This window comes from Marmota monax, unplaced genomic scaffold, assembly GCF_021218885.2.
Source record: "Marmota monax isolate L192 unplaced genomic scaffold, Marmota_monax_Labrador192_F-V1.1 WCK01_AAM20220418_F8-fsc00029, whole genome shotgun sequence".
In the NCBI taxonomy this organism is placed as follows: domain Eukaryota; kingdom Metazoa; phylum Chordata; class Mammalia; order Rodentia; family Sciuridae; genus Marmota; species Marmota monax.
This window is the reverse complement of record NW_026693024.1, coordinates 2,084,085-2,099,346: the sequence shown is the minus strand read 5'-3', so window position 1 is coordinate 2,099,346 and position 15,262 is coordinate 2,084,085. Positions and strand designations below refer to the sequence as shown.

The window sequence follows — 15,262 nt, the reverse complement described above, 5'->3', positions numbered from 1 at the left end:
CTTTATTTTGCAGATTATTTTAATTATGAACATTCTGAACTCCTTCTCTGACATTTCAGCAACTTTGCTTTCCACATTGTAGTATCCTGGTTTGTTTTGGGTACTTTCCTCCCTTGTTTTTTCATGTTGTCTATGTGTTTTCCTTTCTTGCAGTGTGGGTCTGATATTATAGTTTCTTCCCTATATTCTTGTAGTACCTGTGCAGATTGTCTGTTCCTCACCTTGATGTTGGATTTCCAGACCCTGTTGGTGTGTCCGACAATGTATGCTACTGCAACTAAAGGTGGTGGTGGCAATAGCTGAGATAACTTGAGATAATAGTGGAGCTGCCCAAGATAAATGCAGTGTCTTACAGAGATGGGGCTGAAATGGTGGGCCTCACACTCTCTTTGTGATGCCTGCTCTGAGATGCAGCTACTTCTAGGCCTGGTCTGTTGTCAACAAGGTAGGGACTACTCTGTGGGGGAAGGCTATGGCAATGTTGGCAGTGTCCCAAGATGGAAGTGGATTAGTCTTGGGCTCCCAGGTTGGGGGGTGGGGCATGGCGAACTGGAACCTACCCTGGGCCTGGGTCCTGTGGAAGTCAGTGTTGGCAGATCTGGGCTGGGCCTGAGCTCCCACTGTAGTCTGCTGGTAGGAAGAGGAGGTCCTGTGCCAGAGCTCTGTGCTGGAGCTCTGGCAGGTGTCTGCCGGTGGGGGTGCTCTCTTGTTTTAATTCCAACCCATTCTCTTCAAATTCTCCAATTTGAAGTGTCCTGCCATTTTTCAAACACGTTGTATCACACTATGAGACCTTGCAGTATATAATTTCTGATTTGACTTCACACGTTTCTGGAAAAACAGTGGAACTTTGGAAATTTTCATTGTTTACTCCCTTTCCCATATTGTTTCCAAAACATGGAATAAAGACCATCTTTAAACTAGTCACTGACAGGATCTGTTTTTTATATTTTGCCCTTTTAGCTTGCATATTTTTATTCCTGCTTTTAGTTTTCTGTGAATTTCTACTTTTGGTGGGGTTGGGGACTGCTAAGGATGATGTGGGAACCTGTTATTGATGATTAGGAGACAGGATTTTCTCCTATTTCAGAATGACTTTGATTTCTTCCTTTCTTTTTCTTTTCTTTTCTTTTCTTCTTTCTTTCTTTCTTTTGTTTTTTAATTTTCTGATGCTGGGGATGGAACTTGGGGGCACTCTGATTTATTTCTTAACTGTACATTGTTGTGGTATTTGTCAAGGCCTGTGATAATGTTGGTGATTATATCCACAGTTTTCCCCCTCACTCTCTCCTGCCCTTATGCTGTTTTAATCCCTAAAGATATTTGCAAAAATAGCATGCACTCTTTGATTCCCACTGAGCCATTTGACTTTCTGCCATGGTGTTATCTCTATTCATTGATTCTTTTCATAGCCATAGACTTTCCTAGATTTTTCGCTATGGACAAGACAGCCAGCAATGGCCTAGGGATTTGAGTTTACTCACAGTGTGACTGTGAACTAGCTTTTTATGGACCAAAATCACATTAATAACCTGTTGATATTTTTGTCATAGTACATTGAGTTCTCCTGTATCACTCATGACTTCTTGAATGCCAATCAGACTGGTGATTCGTCTGATTTCCAGTTTGTCTTAGATCTAGAATAGCTCTAAATTTACTGCTTTTCCTGCCTGTTTCTAAAGGGAGTTTGAAAATTGGAACCTGCTTTTGTCTTCTGCTGCAAGTAGAGACAGAATTCTAGCTTTCTCTTTTTTGGGCTTCTGCATCCCTCCTGTACCCACATTTCCCACATTTCTCTCTATATCTGGTTGCTCTTTTATTGACCTAGAATTCCTGCCCTTGAATCCTACCCTGTTCTTTCTTGAATACAATTTTAATTTTATTCCATTTTGATGAAGGTCTTTTTTGTTATTTCCTCTCATTTGCTTGCCATTTTGTCCCACTGTTCTTGTTTCTTTTGAACTCCTAGTTTTTCTTTTCAGGACTTTTGTGATGGTGTGGATATGAGGCACCCACCCCTCTTCCCTACCAATGCTTCTGTGTTAATGCAGGAAGAATCATTCAGAGGTAAAATGATCAGATTATGAGAGCTGTAATCTAATCAGTGGATTAATCCATTTGATGGATTAATAATTTGAATGGATCACTGGGTGGTGCCTGTAGGCAGACAAGGTGGAACTGCAGGAAGTGGGTCACTATGGGTGTGCCTTGGGGATTATATATGTTATCCATGGATCCTCCTTCTCTTTGTTTTCTGAATGCCATGACCTGAACAACTTCCCTTAGCCATGCCCATTGCCAGGATGTTCTGCCTCATCTTGGACCCAGAGCAATGGAACCAGCTGACCATGGACTGAATCTCTGAATCTGTGAACCCAAAATAAATGTTTCCTCCTCTAAGTTGTTCTTGTCAGGTATTTTGGTCACAGTGATTAAAGCAGACTAATACATTTTCAATAAAATATTTTCTAAAAAAACTTCTTGGTCTCTCATGTGGGAGTTATTTATTATAAAAGGACTTTTGTACATTTCTCCCTCTTTATATTTCTTCTGATTATCTATATACTGTTTTAGAAAGAGCAAGGTCAAGAGAAGTGGAAGCAAGAAAGGAGAGAGAATGCCTGTTACCTACATAATTTACTATTACTTGGTCTCTCTCATACTGTGACCTATAATCATTGGCATAAGTTTCTTCAAAGGTCAAAAGCACCCTAAAGCAAGTTACTTTTTCTGCCTAGGGGTGTTAGCTGTACTTCTGTCTTAGAGAATCCTTCCATGTGAATTGTTGAAACCTCCACTCTTACAACATCAGGCCATGTTTTGGCTTCTTAGACTCATTCAACCTTTTAGCAATTTCTCATTTTTGTTCTTTTTTGTCTACTGAATAAAGAATGACAAACTACTGAGGTACTAAGTTTATTGTTCTATTCCCACTTTAATGTTACAGTACTGGTCATTACAATTGTACTTTTAGGAGTCATAAAAGGAAAGTAGAACTTCATAATAACAGTGAGGAATATAAGGTAATTGTTGTGTTTCACTTCCCTTATGCCCAACTGAAGTGACTTTTCATTAGTTTGTATGGAGAGCACCCCAAATTACCATAATCTGAATGATAATATTCTGTAGTCATCTGTAAGATTGTCTTCAATGAATATTTTTAACCCTTTGGTTTGATATTTCAAGGCCTTTGGCTTAATATCCCCGACACAGTGAACCCTCCAGTCCCACTTGTGCAATTACCCTGTGCCAGCAGAGAACTTGGGAACATTAGCCTATCTTGGTATGTATGATCAGGATCCTTCAGAAGAATAAAGTTGTTAAATCACATAAGGTATTTCAAAGCCAGTTTGATTGTTCACTTTCTGATTTAGATTAATGTCTTAGGGTACTTGTGTGCTTTTTTTTTTTTTTTGATGTGGGGTCTTATGACATTGCCCAACCTGGCCTAGAGATTGATCACCTCCTCCCTCAGTTCCTGGAGTAGTTGGTTTATAGGCACACAACACCATGCCTGGCTACTTTTGTACTTTCATTGTAAGTACTGGCTACTTATGATACTTTGTCATTGAGGTCCAGAATCTCATAATTCCAACTCTAGAGCAATAGAAATGTAAAAATAATGTGTTCGTGCTATATACATCCAGAACTAAAAATGGCTGATGAAAGCTTTTGAATATGGTTGGATGTGCGTTTTAAGAGACTTAGGAGGTTTTCTTTTTTAATCACATTCCAAAATTACTGAAACGTTGTTACTACTGCTCATTGTAGAACAGATAGGCTTAACCTTTTCTTTCTTTCCTTTCTTTGCCCTGGGTTCCTTCAACAACCTGGCAAGACCCATGTCTATTCTTAGAATTATGTTTTTAAAGTATAAAGCAAAGCACTTAGCATTACAGAGGAAACTAACTCTCTTATTGTGTTAATATTGCATATTTAAAAGACTGGTTTGTGATGCAGTAATGTGCTGCAATAAGTTATAGAGTCTGTATGGTCCTCATCACCACTGGCACTTCAAAGCAGTGAGGGACACAAATGAAACTTGGAGCCATGTCCTTATATAGAATTCATGATAGATTTCCCTGTATTTATCACCAACTGATGAACCTATGTGAAATGAACAGAGAATAGATGTCTGACCATTGGAGTCACAAGGTATCATTAAGTTTTTTTTATAAAACTGAGAATTTAGTTTAATATTTGTTTTAAATTAATGAAAATAATTTTTTAATTTTAAATATCTGTTTCAAACTTAATATTTGTTTTGAGAAAACACTTTAGGAAAGATTTAAAGGAATGGGACTAGAGAGTCTTGGAAAATGTAAAAGTAGCAAGAAATTGTGACCAAAGAGTTATCACTGAATTGGAGAAAAAAACCTAGTCCCAGCATCTTAGAAATAAAGAGTCATAAACTCAATGAATGCTCTTGAGCCACTAATCTTCTTTGTGGTATCAGTAAATAAGAGAAGCCAACAGTTTAAGTAAGGTATTACAGTGAGGTTGGCCTTCTGGAGCAGGAATTAAGCCCTTATTTAAAAACAAAACAAAACAAAAAAATCTATGGAATGTTTTAGAGTAGAGTACCCTATGTCCTTAAAAATTTCAATTCCCTTTTATGGCTAAGAATGGAAACTCATATAAATACTCAACATTGAACAAATATTTTTTGTCCTCCTGTATCCTGAGCAGTAGGCACAAAAGATGTAAAACTCTGGCCTCACAGTGTGGGGAGCAGGCCAACAGACAACTGCAGTGTGACTTTGAGTCCTTGAAGCATGGTGTCTTCTGGGGTTGTTACCTTGTCTTATATAATGGAAGTTCTGTTTCCCTATGAGAACCCTTATTCTACTTTGGGTATTTCAAAATACTTAATGGGAAGTACATCTTAATTTACCTTTGAGCATATAAAGACAAAGAAGATATCACATGTGTTTAGTCTGGCTGGAATTCATCACTTTGGTAGAGTAACAACCTTATGATTGGTTGATGTTCCAAACTGTAATTATAAATGTTTTTGAACGAAAATATAATTGCAATAGGTAATGAAAAAATCCTATAAAGTTGGGTTTATAGAGTGAGGAATAATACTTTCTGAACTAAATAGACTTGGGCTGGGCTGGGGGCCACTGGAGTGGAGGCTTGAAATCTCTACTGAAAGATGAGACTCAGAGTAATGACACTACCCTCTGTTTCAGAGGCAATGTTGGGTACAGAGGCCCCTGAACAAACTATGGATTTGCAGAGATAGACTATTTCAGAATAGCCTCTGCTTTCATGTATGTAAATACAGGACTTTTTATTTCTGAACAGTGGCCAGTGCATTTTTTCCCATTTTGCTCGTGTTGATCCCCCACCCTCTATTAAAATAGCTCACATCCCTACATCTCTACTTCCTCATGTGGCCATCTCCTCCATGAGCCCATCTTTGATCTGTCCTTGTCATCTGACTCTCCTTTAAGTCTGTCTGGGTGCACACACTCTGCAGCCCTCTCACCCTGCCTCTGTCAGTTGCTGTAACATCTTTTTGTAGCTTCTTGATAGCTCTTTCTCATCTGTACCCAGAAGGCAGAGGCAGGGCAGCAGGGAGGATGAGGTTCTGTTTCTTTTCACCTTTGTGTTTTCTATACTCAGGCCCTGTTGCCCACGTGTGGTAAGGCAGCACCTTTTTAGATGCCCTCCTTTCTTGCCAAGCTAGACTCTCACCTGCCTGACTCTGCCCAGCATTGGAAAAACAGATTGCATCTGGCCCCGGCTGCTAAGTAAATTGTCAGCTCTGCTGGACTCCTGCTAACAGGGAAAGACTAATTCAGGATGGAAAGCAATGTTTTATTGTTGCTCTCTTTGATTAATAACTTTCACCCACAGAGGAGCAGTAAACAGTGCTGCTGCTTGTGTGGTCTTAGGCATTTCCAGCTCCTGGGTATCTTGAGCCTCCTCATGTGTCTTCAGATCAAATGTTAGAGGAAGCCTTTTTCTGGTCTCTGGTTATCTTTTACCACATTTAGTTCTTTTGCAGACAAGTCTTTTTCTGATATGACATTTGTAGTCAGAAAACATGGCTTATTCATTGAGATTTTAAATTGTAATTTGCTCCATATGTAAAATTTGTTGTCTTATTGTGTAATGAGGTACTTCAGTGCTTCATTCAAATAAAATTCGCTAGTACCTTCTCTCTGCAACAGACACTCTTCTTTGTTGTAGGAAAAACAAGAAAAAGAAAGAAATAAGCAAAGCTCCTATCTGCAATGAGCTTACAGGCTGGCCTGACACAGGAGGATAGGGGTACTGGAATGTGGGGAGTGCTGTGAGGTGGCACTGGCCTGGGGAGAATGGGATGAAAGCACTTGTTCTAGGTGGCCAGCTTCAGAAAGGACTCTGGAGAAAGAAAGAGAAGTGTAGGCAAAATATCCCAAACAGACTGAGGAGCAAAAGGCCCAAGCCCTCAGGCAGTGCTGGTGTGAATGGAGGTAGGTTGGAAATCAGGCCTGGAGGCCAAATCCCCAGGGGGCTGTACCAAGGAACCTTAAGGGTTTGGAGAGGCAAACAAAGTATGCTATAAGTAATTTTTCCCTTCTTTAAATTCCTCCCTTCATTCTGTGTGTTGTTTCAGCTGAAAGCCTGCAAACAATTCATCACTTTGTGAGGCAGTTCTCTCTTACTGTGCTTGAATTTCTTTTGTTACTTAATTATTATTCATATATTTCCCCAATTCATTTATACTTTAGAAGGCAATGATTTTATTAGCATTTGTGGAATGAATGTATACCATATTTAATTTATATGTAAACAGAACTTTTTTTCAAATGTCTTTTCATTTAAAAATTTTAGATGCTTTTTGACTTGGTGCAATCCTAGGAAATATCCCTGACAGATAATAGTGAAGGCCCCTGCCCCAGTAAATTTACAGTCGAGAGCATAAGGGTCCTGGAAGTTGGTGTGTGTGTGTTTCTTTTAGTTTGCCTTAGCTTTTGCTTTTAGTAGATTTCAGAATTTTAAAAATATATATTCTTATGGGTGTTTAGAAGTAAAAGTATTCTGTGTGAAGAGAAAGTACAAGGGAACTTTAGGAAGATCTGGTAAACCACTTTCACTGGGCACCTCTTGGCTGGAGCTATTTCCCTCACACTAGATTCCAAAGTGGAGTCCCACATGAAAATTTAGCACAGTTGTACTTCTTGAGGTCCCTATTTCTGCCACAATAAAAGAGTTCAATGAAGAAATTATGCAGGATAATGGCCTGGACAGATAGAGGTGACAAGCATTGAGTTGTTCTAGAGGGAGTAACAGACATGAAGGAGGGGAAAAGAGGTAATGAAGAGCTCATGCGTACAGTGCAGGGATAGCCAGGATAAGGGCTCAAGGCAGGAAAAAGCTGGCACAACTGTGAGGACACTGGGTAGCCAGAGAGGCTGGGTCACTAGTGAGAAAAGAGAATAGTACTTGAGGGACCAGGTAGAGGGGTGTAATTGAAATGGTGGAGGTTGTTGTATTAGTTGCTGTTAAATGTGATGGTGATCTACATGAGGGAGCTTGTCTGGAAGTGATGAGAAAAGCTAATTTTTTCTGTGAATATACAAGGCAAATGATCAGGGAGTTGGCTGGGAGTTGAGCCCTTGGAGCCAACTGCACAACAATATTGAGATGGCAATTTGGTTTTATGACACATATAGAGAAGGTGGGTAGAAAGAGAAAAGGCTCTACACTGAATCCTGTTGCTGGAGCAGAGATGTTGGGTACCATGGGGACAGCACCAGAGCCTGAAGAGTTGCTTCCAAGGAAGGGGGAAGACACCTGGAAGAATGTGAAGACCCAGCAGCCAAGGGAAGAAGATATTTCTAGAAAGGGAATTAGGCATTATTTTGTAGGCTGGGGTAAAAACCCAAAACCAAAATGGTTTTGATGGGTTTTTTTTGTTTGTTTGTTTTTTAAAATCAGTCTTGATTTCTTCATCAGTGAACATTAAAAAATAAATTTATTAGCAATTTATTAAATGCACTTATTTAAATAATATATTTCATTAATTAATTTATGTATACTCAATGTTTTAAAATATTTTTTATTAACTAAATTTTCATGTCTCTAAAAATGCAGCTCTTTTTTTGTAACTAGAAACATACTCCATAATTACCCTGTGGCTCAGATGGTCCCCAGTTTAGGATTTTTCAACTTTTTAGTGGTGCAAAAGCATTATACATTCAGTAGAAATGATACTTTGAATTTTGAATTTGGATCTCTTCTCTGGCTAGTGATATGTGGTCCCATCCTCTCTCCATGCTGGGCAGTGGCATCGGCTACAGCTCTCAGTCAGCCCCACATGGTCACCAGGGGAAACAACCCACACTCCACAGTGTCCTGTGTAGCTCAGCCAGAGTGTTCAGTGTATTAAATGTGTTTTTAACTTAAGATGGTGTACTGGGATGTAATCCCATCATAAGTCGGGAGCATCTACACTGAGAGGACACAGAAACTAATAATAAAATTTTTAAATAATCCACTTGGCTCTCAGATATTACTGACTTAGTTTAGGCATTGGAGAGCACTTTATGTTAAGGACCAGATAATAAATATTTTCAGTTTTGTGAGAAATACAAATTTTAGGTAACAGCTATTTAACTCTGTGGTCATACCACCAAAACAGCCATGGAAAATGTGTAAAGGACTGAATGTGGCTGTATCTCATGAAACTTTTAATTCCCCAATAGGCAGCTGGCCATATTCAGCCAGTGGGCTGTAACTCCATGAGCTCTCAAAGTTTTAAGGATCATAACCTTTAGGAGTTGATAAAACTATAAAGTACTGTTTTGATTTTTTTTTAAAAAAGGAAATTACTCAATTTGATACTTTATGTTTTAAAAAAAACTTTGTAAACTATTAGATTTTTGTCAGTCTTATCCTCCAAAATTTTGATTATGTAATGTATGCTGTATTCTTGATGTAGTCAAAATTTGTAGACAGACTGCTACCCCCACCATACCACCTTCTGCCTCATCTGCTAGCTTCAGCCTAACTGCTTTAAATCCTTTGCTATGAGTATGTCCTCTGAATAATGAATTTCTTAAGTTCCTAAGATTAATGGGACATGTTTTTTACCCTGAATATCATGCAGATATGTAATATATACAACATAGATCACATTCACCATGAGTAAAATATGCTACTCTACCTCTTACTATAACTTCTTTGTCCCACTTTAAGTGCTTATCTGTTTTTTTTTTTTTTTAATATTCTTTTTTTTTTTTTAGTTTTTTTTCGGCGGACACAACATCTTTGTTTGTATGTGGTGCTGAGGGTCGAACCCGGGCTGCACGCATGCCAGGCGAGCGCGCTACCGCTTGAGCCACATCCCCAGCCCCAAGTGCTTATCTGTTTTTAGGATTAAATAATCTATTCACAGAAACTATTGTGTGTTATGTCTGCCCCATATGGACCTAAGTAAAACTGGCTTGTTTTCTTGTAGCTATTGATATCTCCAGTCTTGAGGTCTTCTCAGTTCTCTGTTCTTTCAACATAGGGCCATTGCTTTTCCTGAGAACAAAACAGCCCATCATCTAGACCATTCAACCATGAAATAATAGCCTTTCCAACAAATGGTGCTGGGACAACTGGGTATCCATCTAGAAACAGTGAATTGGACCCCCAAACCATATACAAAACTTCACTCAAATAGATTGTAGAAATAAATATGAGAGACAGAAATATAAAACATTGAGAATAAAACACAGAGGTAAAATCTTCATGATCTTGAGTTAAGCAAAGTGTTTGTAAATATGACACCAAAAATATAAATGATGAAATACAAAGTATATTTTTTTTTGCTTCACTGGCCACCATTAAGAAAATGGATAGACAACCTTCACAGTGGGAGGAAAAGATTGCAAGTTATATATCTGATAAGGGACCTGTATCCACTCAATAATGAAAAGACAAATGGCCCAATTTAAAAATGGGCAAAGGATTCAAATACACATTTTTAAAGAATGCATATAGATGGCCAATAAACATATGAAAAGATGCTCAATATCATTAGTCATCAGGAAAATGCATATCAAAACCACAATTAGATACCACTTTAAACCACTAGCATGACTATAATCAAAAAGACAAACCACAACAAGTTTTGGTTAGGATGTGGAGAAATTAGAACCCTTAGTCACTACTGGTGAGAATGAAATGGTGTGGGCACTTTGGAAAACAGCCTGGCAACTCCATTCATTCGTGTGTGTGTGTGTGTGTGTGTGTGTGTGTAATGAATCTCCAAAAGAAATGAAAGCATTACATTAAAGAAGCCAGTCACAAAAGCCCACATATTGTATGGTTCCATTTTTAGGAAATGTCCCCAGTAGCTAGAGACATTTTATAAAGACAGAAAATAGATTAGTGGCTGTCTGGGTTGGAGTGGGAATTAAGGGCTGGGTAGTGATTGCTATTGGGTACAGAGTTTCTTTTCTGGTGTGATGAAAATGTTCTGGAATTAGATGGTAATGATGATTGCATAATGTTGCGATTATACTAAAACCACTGAACCATAAACTTTAAAATGGTGAGTTTTATGGTATGTAAATTATGTCTCAATAAACTATTATTTAAAAAAAATAAAATGGCCTTCAATTTGCCTTTGTGGCTTTGAAAGATTAGGGTGAGACATATCTTTTCTTTCTTGCTTCAACCTGAGGTTTGCTCACAAGCCTAGATGACATGAATTTAGTAGACTTGGTTGAGTCCCTAGTGAGCAATTTCCCAGTTGCCCAAGTAATCCTGTGTTCAGGCCACAGCTTCTGCTCAGGGGCCACTCAGGACCAAGAAACAAAAGTGCTATTGGCCTCAGTGAGAAGTTTCGTAGTGTGAAGATTGAGGGCATTCACAAAGCAGTGAATAGTGACAAAGACTTATTATTTTAGAACATTTAATATTAGGTTAACTTGTTTATTAAGTGTAGAGATGACTTAAGAAAGTGTATCAGTCAAATGTATTTTTTTTTTTTCAAATGAAGAAAGTTTTATTTTTGTGATGGTGCAGTTAGTAATATGGTGTTGACTATTGTAATGGTTAATTTGTTTTTTTTTTTAAATTTTTTATTGCTGGTTGTTCAAAACATTACATAGTTCTTGATATATCATATTTCACACTTTGATTCAAGCGGGTTATGAACTCCCATTTTTACCCCATATACAGATTGCAGAATCACATCAGTTACACATCCATTGATTTACATATTGCCATACTAGTGTCTGTTGTGTTCTGCTGCCTTTCCTATCCTCTACTATCCCCCCTCCCCTCCCCTCCCCTCCCCTCTTCTCTCTCTGCCCCCTCTACTGTCATTCATTTGTCCCCCTTGTATTATTTTTCCCTTTCCCCTCACTTCCTCTTGTATGTACTTTTGTATAACCCTGAGGGTCTCCTTCCATTTCCATGCAATTTCCCTTCTCTCTCCCTTTCCCTCCCAACTCTCATCCCTGTTTAATGTTAATCTTCTTCTCATGCTCTTCGACCCTACTCTGTTCTTAGTTACTCTCCTTATATCAAAGAAGACATTTGGCATTTGTTTTTTAGGGATTGGCTAGCTTCACTTAGCATAATCTGCTCTAATGCCATCCATTTCCCTGCAAATTCTATGATTTTGTCATTTTTTAATGCAGAGTAATACTCCATTGTGTATAAATGCCACATTTTTTTATCCATTCGTCTATTGAAGGGCATCTAGGTTGGTTCCACAGTCTTGCTATTGTGAATTGTGCTGCTATGAACATCGATGTAGCAGTGTCCCTGTAGCATGCTCTTTTTAGGTCTTTAGGGAATAGACCTTGAAGGGGAATAGCTGGGTCAAATGGTGGCTCCATTCCCAGCTTTCCAAGAAATCTCCATACTGCTTTCCAAATTGGCTGCACCAATTTGCAGTCCCACCAGCAATGTACAAGTGTACCTTTTTCCCCACATCCTCGCCAGCACTTGTTGTTGTTTGACTTCATAATGGCTGCCAATCTTACTGGAGTGAGATGGTATCTTAGGGTGGTTTTGATTTGCATTTCTCTGAGTGCTAGAGATGGTGAGCATTTTTTCATGTACTTGTTGATTGATTGTATGTCCTCCTCTGAGAAGTGTCTGTTCAGGTCCTTGGCCCATCAAATGTATTTTTAAAAAACGTAAAGAACTGAAAGATTCTCAAGATTCTCTAAGAAGTCAATTCATATGTATATTAGTATATTGCTGAATGCACTGTGCCTTATAATAAAAACATATACAATCAATCAACAAATATATGAAAAATGTTCATCATCACTAGATATTAGAGAATTGCAAATCAAAATCACTCTAAGATTTCATCTCACTCCAATCAGAATGGCAGCTATTATGAAGACAAACAAAAATAAGTGTTGGCAAGGATGTGGGGAAAAAGGCACACTCATACATTGCTGGACGCATTGCAAATTGGTGCAGCCAATATGGGAAGCAGTATAGAGATTCCTTGGAAAACTGGGAATGGAACCACCATTTGACCCAGCTATCTCACTCCTCTGTCTATTTCCAGAGGACTTAAAAACAGCGTACTACAGGGACACAGCCACATCAATGTTTATAGCAGCACAATTCACACACAATAGCTAACCTGTGGAATCAACCTAGATGCCCTTCAGTAGATTAATGGATACAAAATAAAATAAAAATAAATGTGACATATATACATAATGAATATTACTAATCAATAAAAGAGAATAAAATCATGGCATTTGCAGGTAAATGGATGCTGTTGGAGAAGATAATGCTAAGTGAAGTTAGCCAGTCCCCCCAAAACAAATGCCAAATGTTTTCTCTGATATAAGGTGACTCATAGTGGGGTAGGGAGAGGGAGCGTGGGAGGAATAGACGAACTCTAGATAGGGCAGAGGGGTAGGAGGGAAAGGGAGGGTGCAGAGGGTTAGCAATGATGATGGAATGTGATGGACATCATTATCCAAAGTACATGTATGAAGACATGAATTGGTGTGAACATACTTTATATACAAACAGATATGAAAAATTATGTTCTATATGTGTAATAAGAATTGTGGTGTATTCCGCTTCATGTATTTAAAAAATAAAAGCAATTTTAAAAAAAGAAGTGAAATGTTAAAAAAATTACATATGCTTGCAAAATACTACAAAGTCATTCTTGCTTCTTAGTTTAGAGAAAACAAAACAGTCCATTTAAAAATCAACTGTATTCTAAAGCACATGTTCTCAATCTTCTCAGTGCAAAATAATCAATTGGAACTCATTAGAAATGTGAAAAATATGAGCCATGCTCAAGAAATTAGTCCAAACTGAATTTTAAAGGAATATCTTCTAGGAGCAGAGCTTTGCCTTGTGATAAGTAGTGCCCCAGGGCTTCAACCTAGAATGGGATGTTAATATAAGGGTGGTTAAACTGTTCTTCACATTACCATAGGTAATGAGTGGGTATTAAAATATTTTTCCAGCCATTTGATATTAGAAGTAGAGGACATCCACACTCTTATTGCTATGCTGTTTGAAAACGATGGTGTTTCCTCACGCACATGATGCTTCACAGTGTATGAAACTGTAGTCTTCCTCACCCCACTGATTTGGCCACATCTCTGCCCTCTCTTTCCAGATTTCTTTTGACTTAGCTGAGTATACTGCAGATGTTGATGGGATTGGCACTTTGCGGCTTTTGGATGCAATTAAGACCTGTGGCCTTATCAACTCTGTGAAGTTCTATCAGGCCTCAACAAGTGAGCTTTATGGGAAAGTGCAAGAAATACCCCAGAAGGAAACTACCCCATTCTATCCTCGGTCGCCCTATGGTGAGAACCCATGTGTGCACTGCTGTCTGCCTGCAAGGCGAGCTCTGTGGGTGTGGGGGGCGTGTTTCTGCTCTGCTTTCATTCTGTTCATGTCTCACAGCTGAAGTCATTTGGGTGTGAGATTAACATTAAGATAGACTACAGTGACTAGACTTGTTGAGAAGCATACCTTTATACATTGCTAACTACAAGTATTTGCTGCAATTGCCTTCGGGGTAAAATTACCACCTCACTTCACCAATCTGTGTTCATTCAACCCTTCTATACAGATCACTTTAAAAGAAAAATTAGACCCAACATTATTCTTTTTCTAAACTTCTGAAATTGTGCTGAAGTGATAAGATTTCATGTTTTTTATGTCTCTCATAAAAGTTTTCCCCTGAACCCAAACCCTTAGGGAAAAAATATTACTATCACATTTAATATATTTGTAAAGAGACTATTCATGAAAGACTTTAGTGATAAAATTTCAAAACATCTAAATGTTAAGATCCCCAATTTTTTTCCTTTCTAATTCTTTAAACCTAAAACCAAATAAACAAAAACTACCTAGAAAGGAGAATTTGATATATCGCAGTTGCACACAGTACAGTTGAAACAATTAGATGGTGAAAGAACAAACTGTGGCTATTACAAAAGTAGGAAATTATTAAATATTTCCTGGTGAACCTGATTAACTGGCATAGGAATTTTTTTTTCTTTTGGCTTTTGAGTCACATTTTTTGCTACTTTGAAACAAACTGTAATTTTTGTTCTTTAAGATAAGTGAAAATCCTTGTCTTTTATATTAATTTGTTTTTAAAAAATTAATTCAACAGGGGCAGCAAAATTGTATGCTTATTGGATTGTGGTGAACTTCCGGGAGGCATATAATCTCTTTGCAGTGAATGGCATTCTCTTCAATCATGAGAGTCCCAGAAGAGGTCAGTAAATAATAATTGAAAAGAGAATTTTAGACTTTAGCAGCAATTACCTTTTCATATGTTCTGTACCCTGTGAAAAATTTTACACTTAACCATTAGAAATGTCAGAAGTAGGGGCTGGGGATGTGGCTCAAGCGGTAGCGGGCTCGCCTGGCATGCGTGCGGCCCGGGTTCGATCCTCAGCACCACATACAAAACGAAGATGTTGTATCCGCCGATAACTAAAAAATAAATATTAAAAATTAAAAAAAAAATATTAAAAAAAAAAAAAGAAATGTCAGAAGTAATAAATGAAGAAGTATAAATCTGACCTTGTTTTCTTATCAGGTTTATGGGTCTTCTTTTTTTAATTCAACATTAAAAACTGGGCAGGGTTCCAGTTTTACCATTTTCATTAATAGGTCTTATCAAGCTTGTTTTCCAACTAAAATTTCCATGTGAATGCAAAGGAAAAAGGAGTAAACTAATGGTTCTTTCTGGATGTCACTCCTGTTCACAAGTAGACTCAAACAATTGGATACTTAGTGGTTTGGTTTG

The 15,262-nt window shown here is 38.0% G+C and overlaps 1 protein-coding gene across 2 annotated transcripts in view; it reads left to right on the top strand.

Moving 5' to 3' along the window:
- Positions 1-15,262, top strand: part of Gmds (GDP-mannose 4,6-dehydratase) — a 643,159-nt gene that overhangs the window by 275,234 nt on the left and 352,663 nt on the right. For both annotated transcript variants that reach the window (XM_046453468.2, XM_058582345.1), the window contains 2 exons: positions 13,610-13,802; positions 14,621-14,725. In XM_046453468.2, the coding sequence (XP_046309424.1) occupies positions 13,610-13,802; positions 14,621-14,725 (298 nt within the window). The remainder of the gene's footprint in view (positions 1-13,609; positions 13,803-14,620; positions 14,726-15,262) is intronic.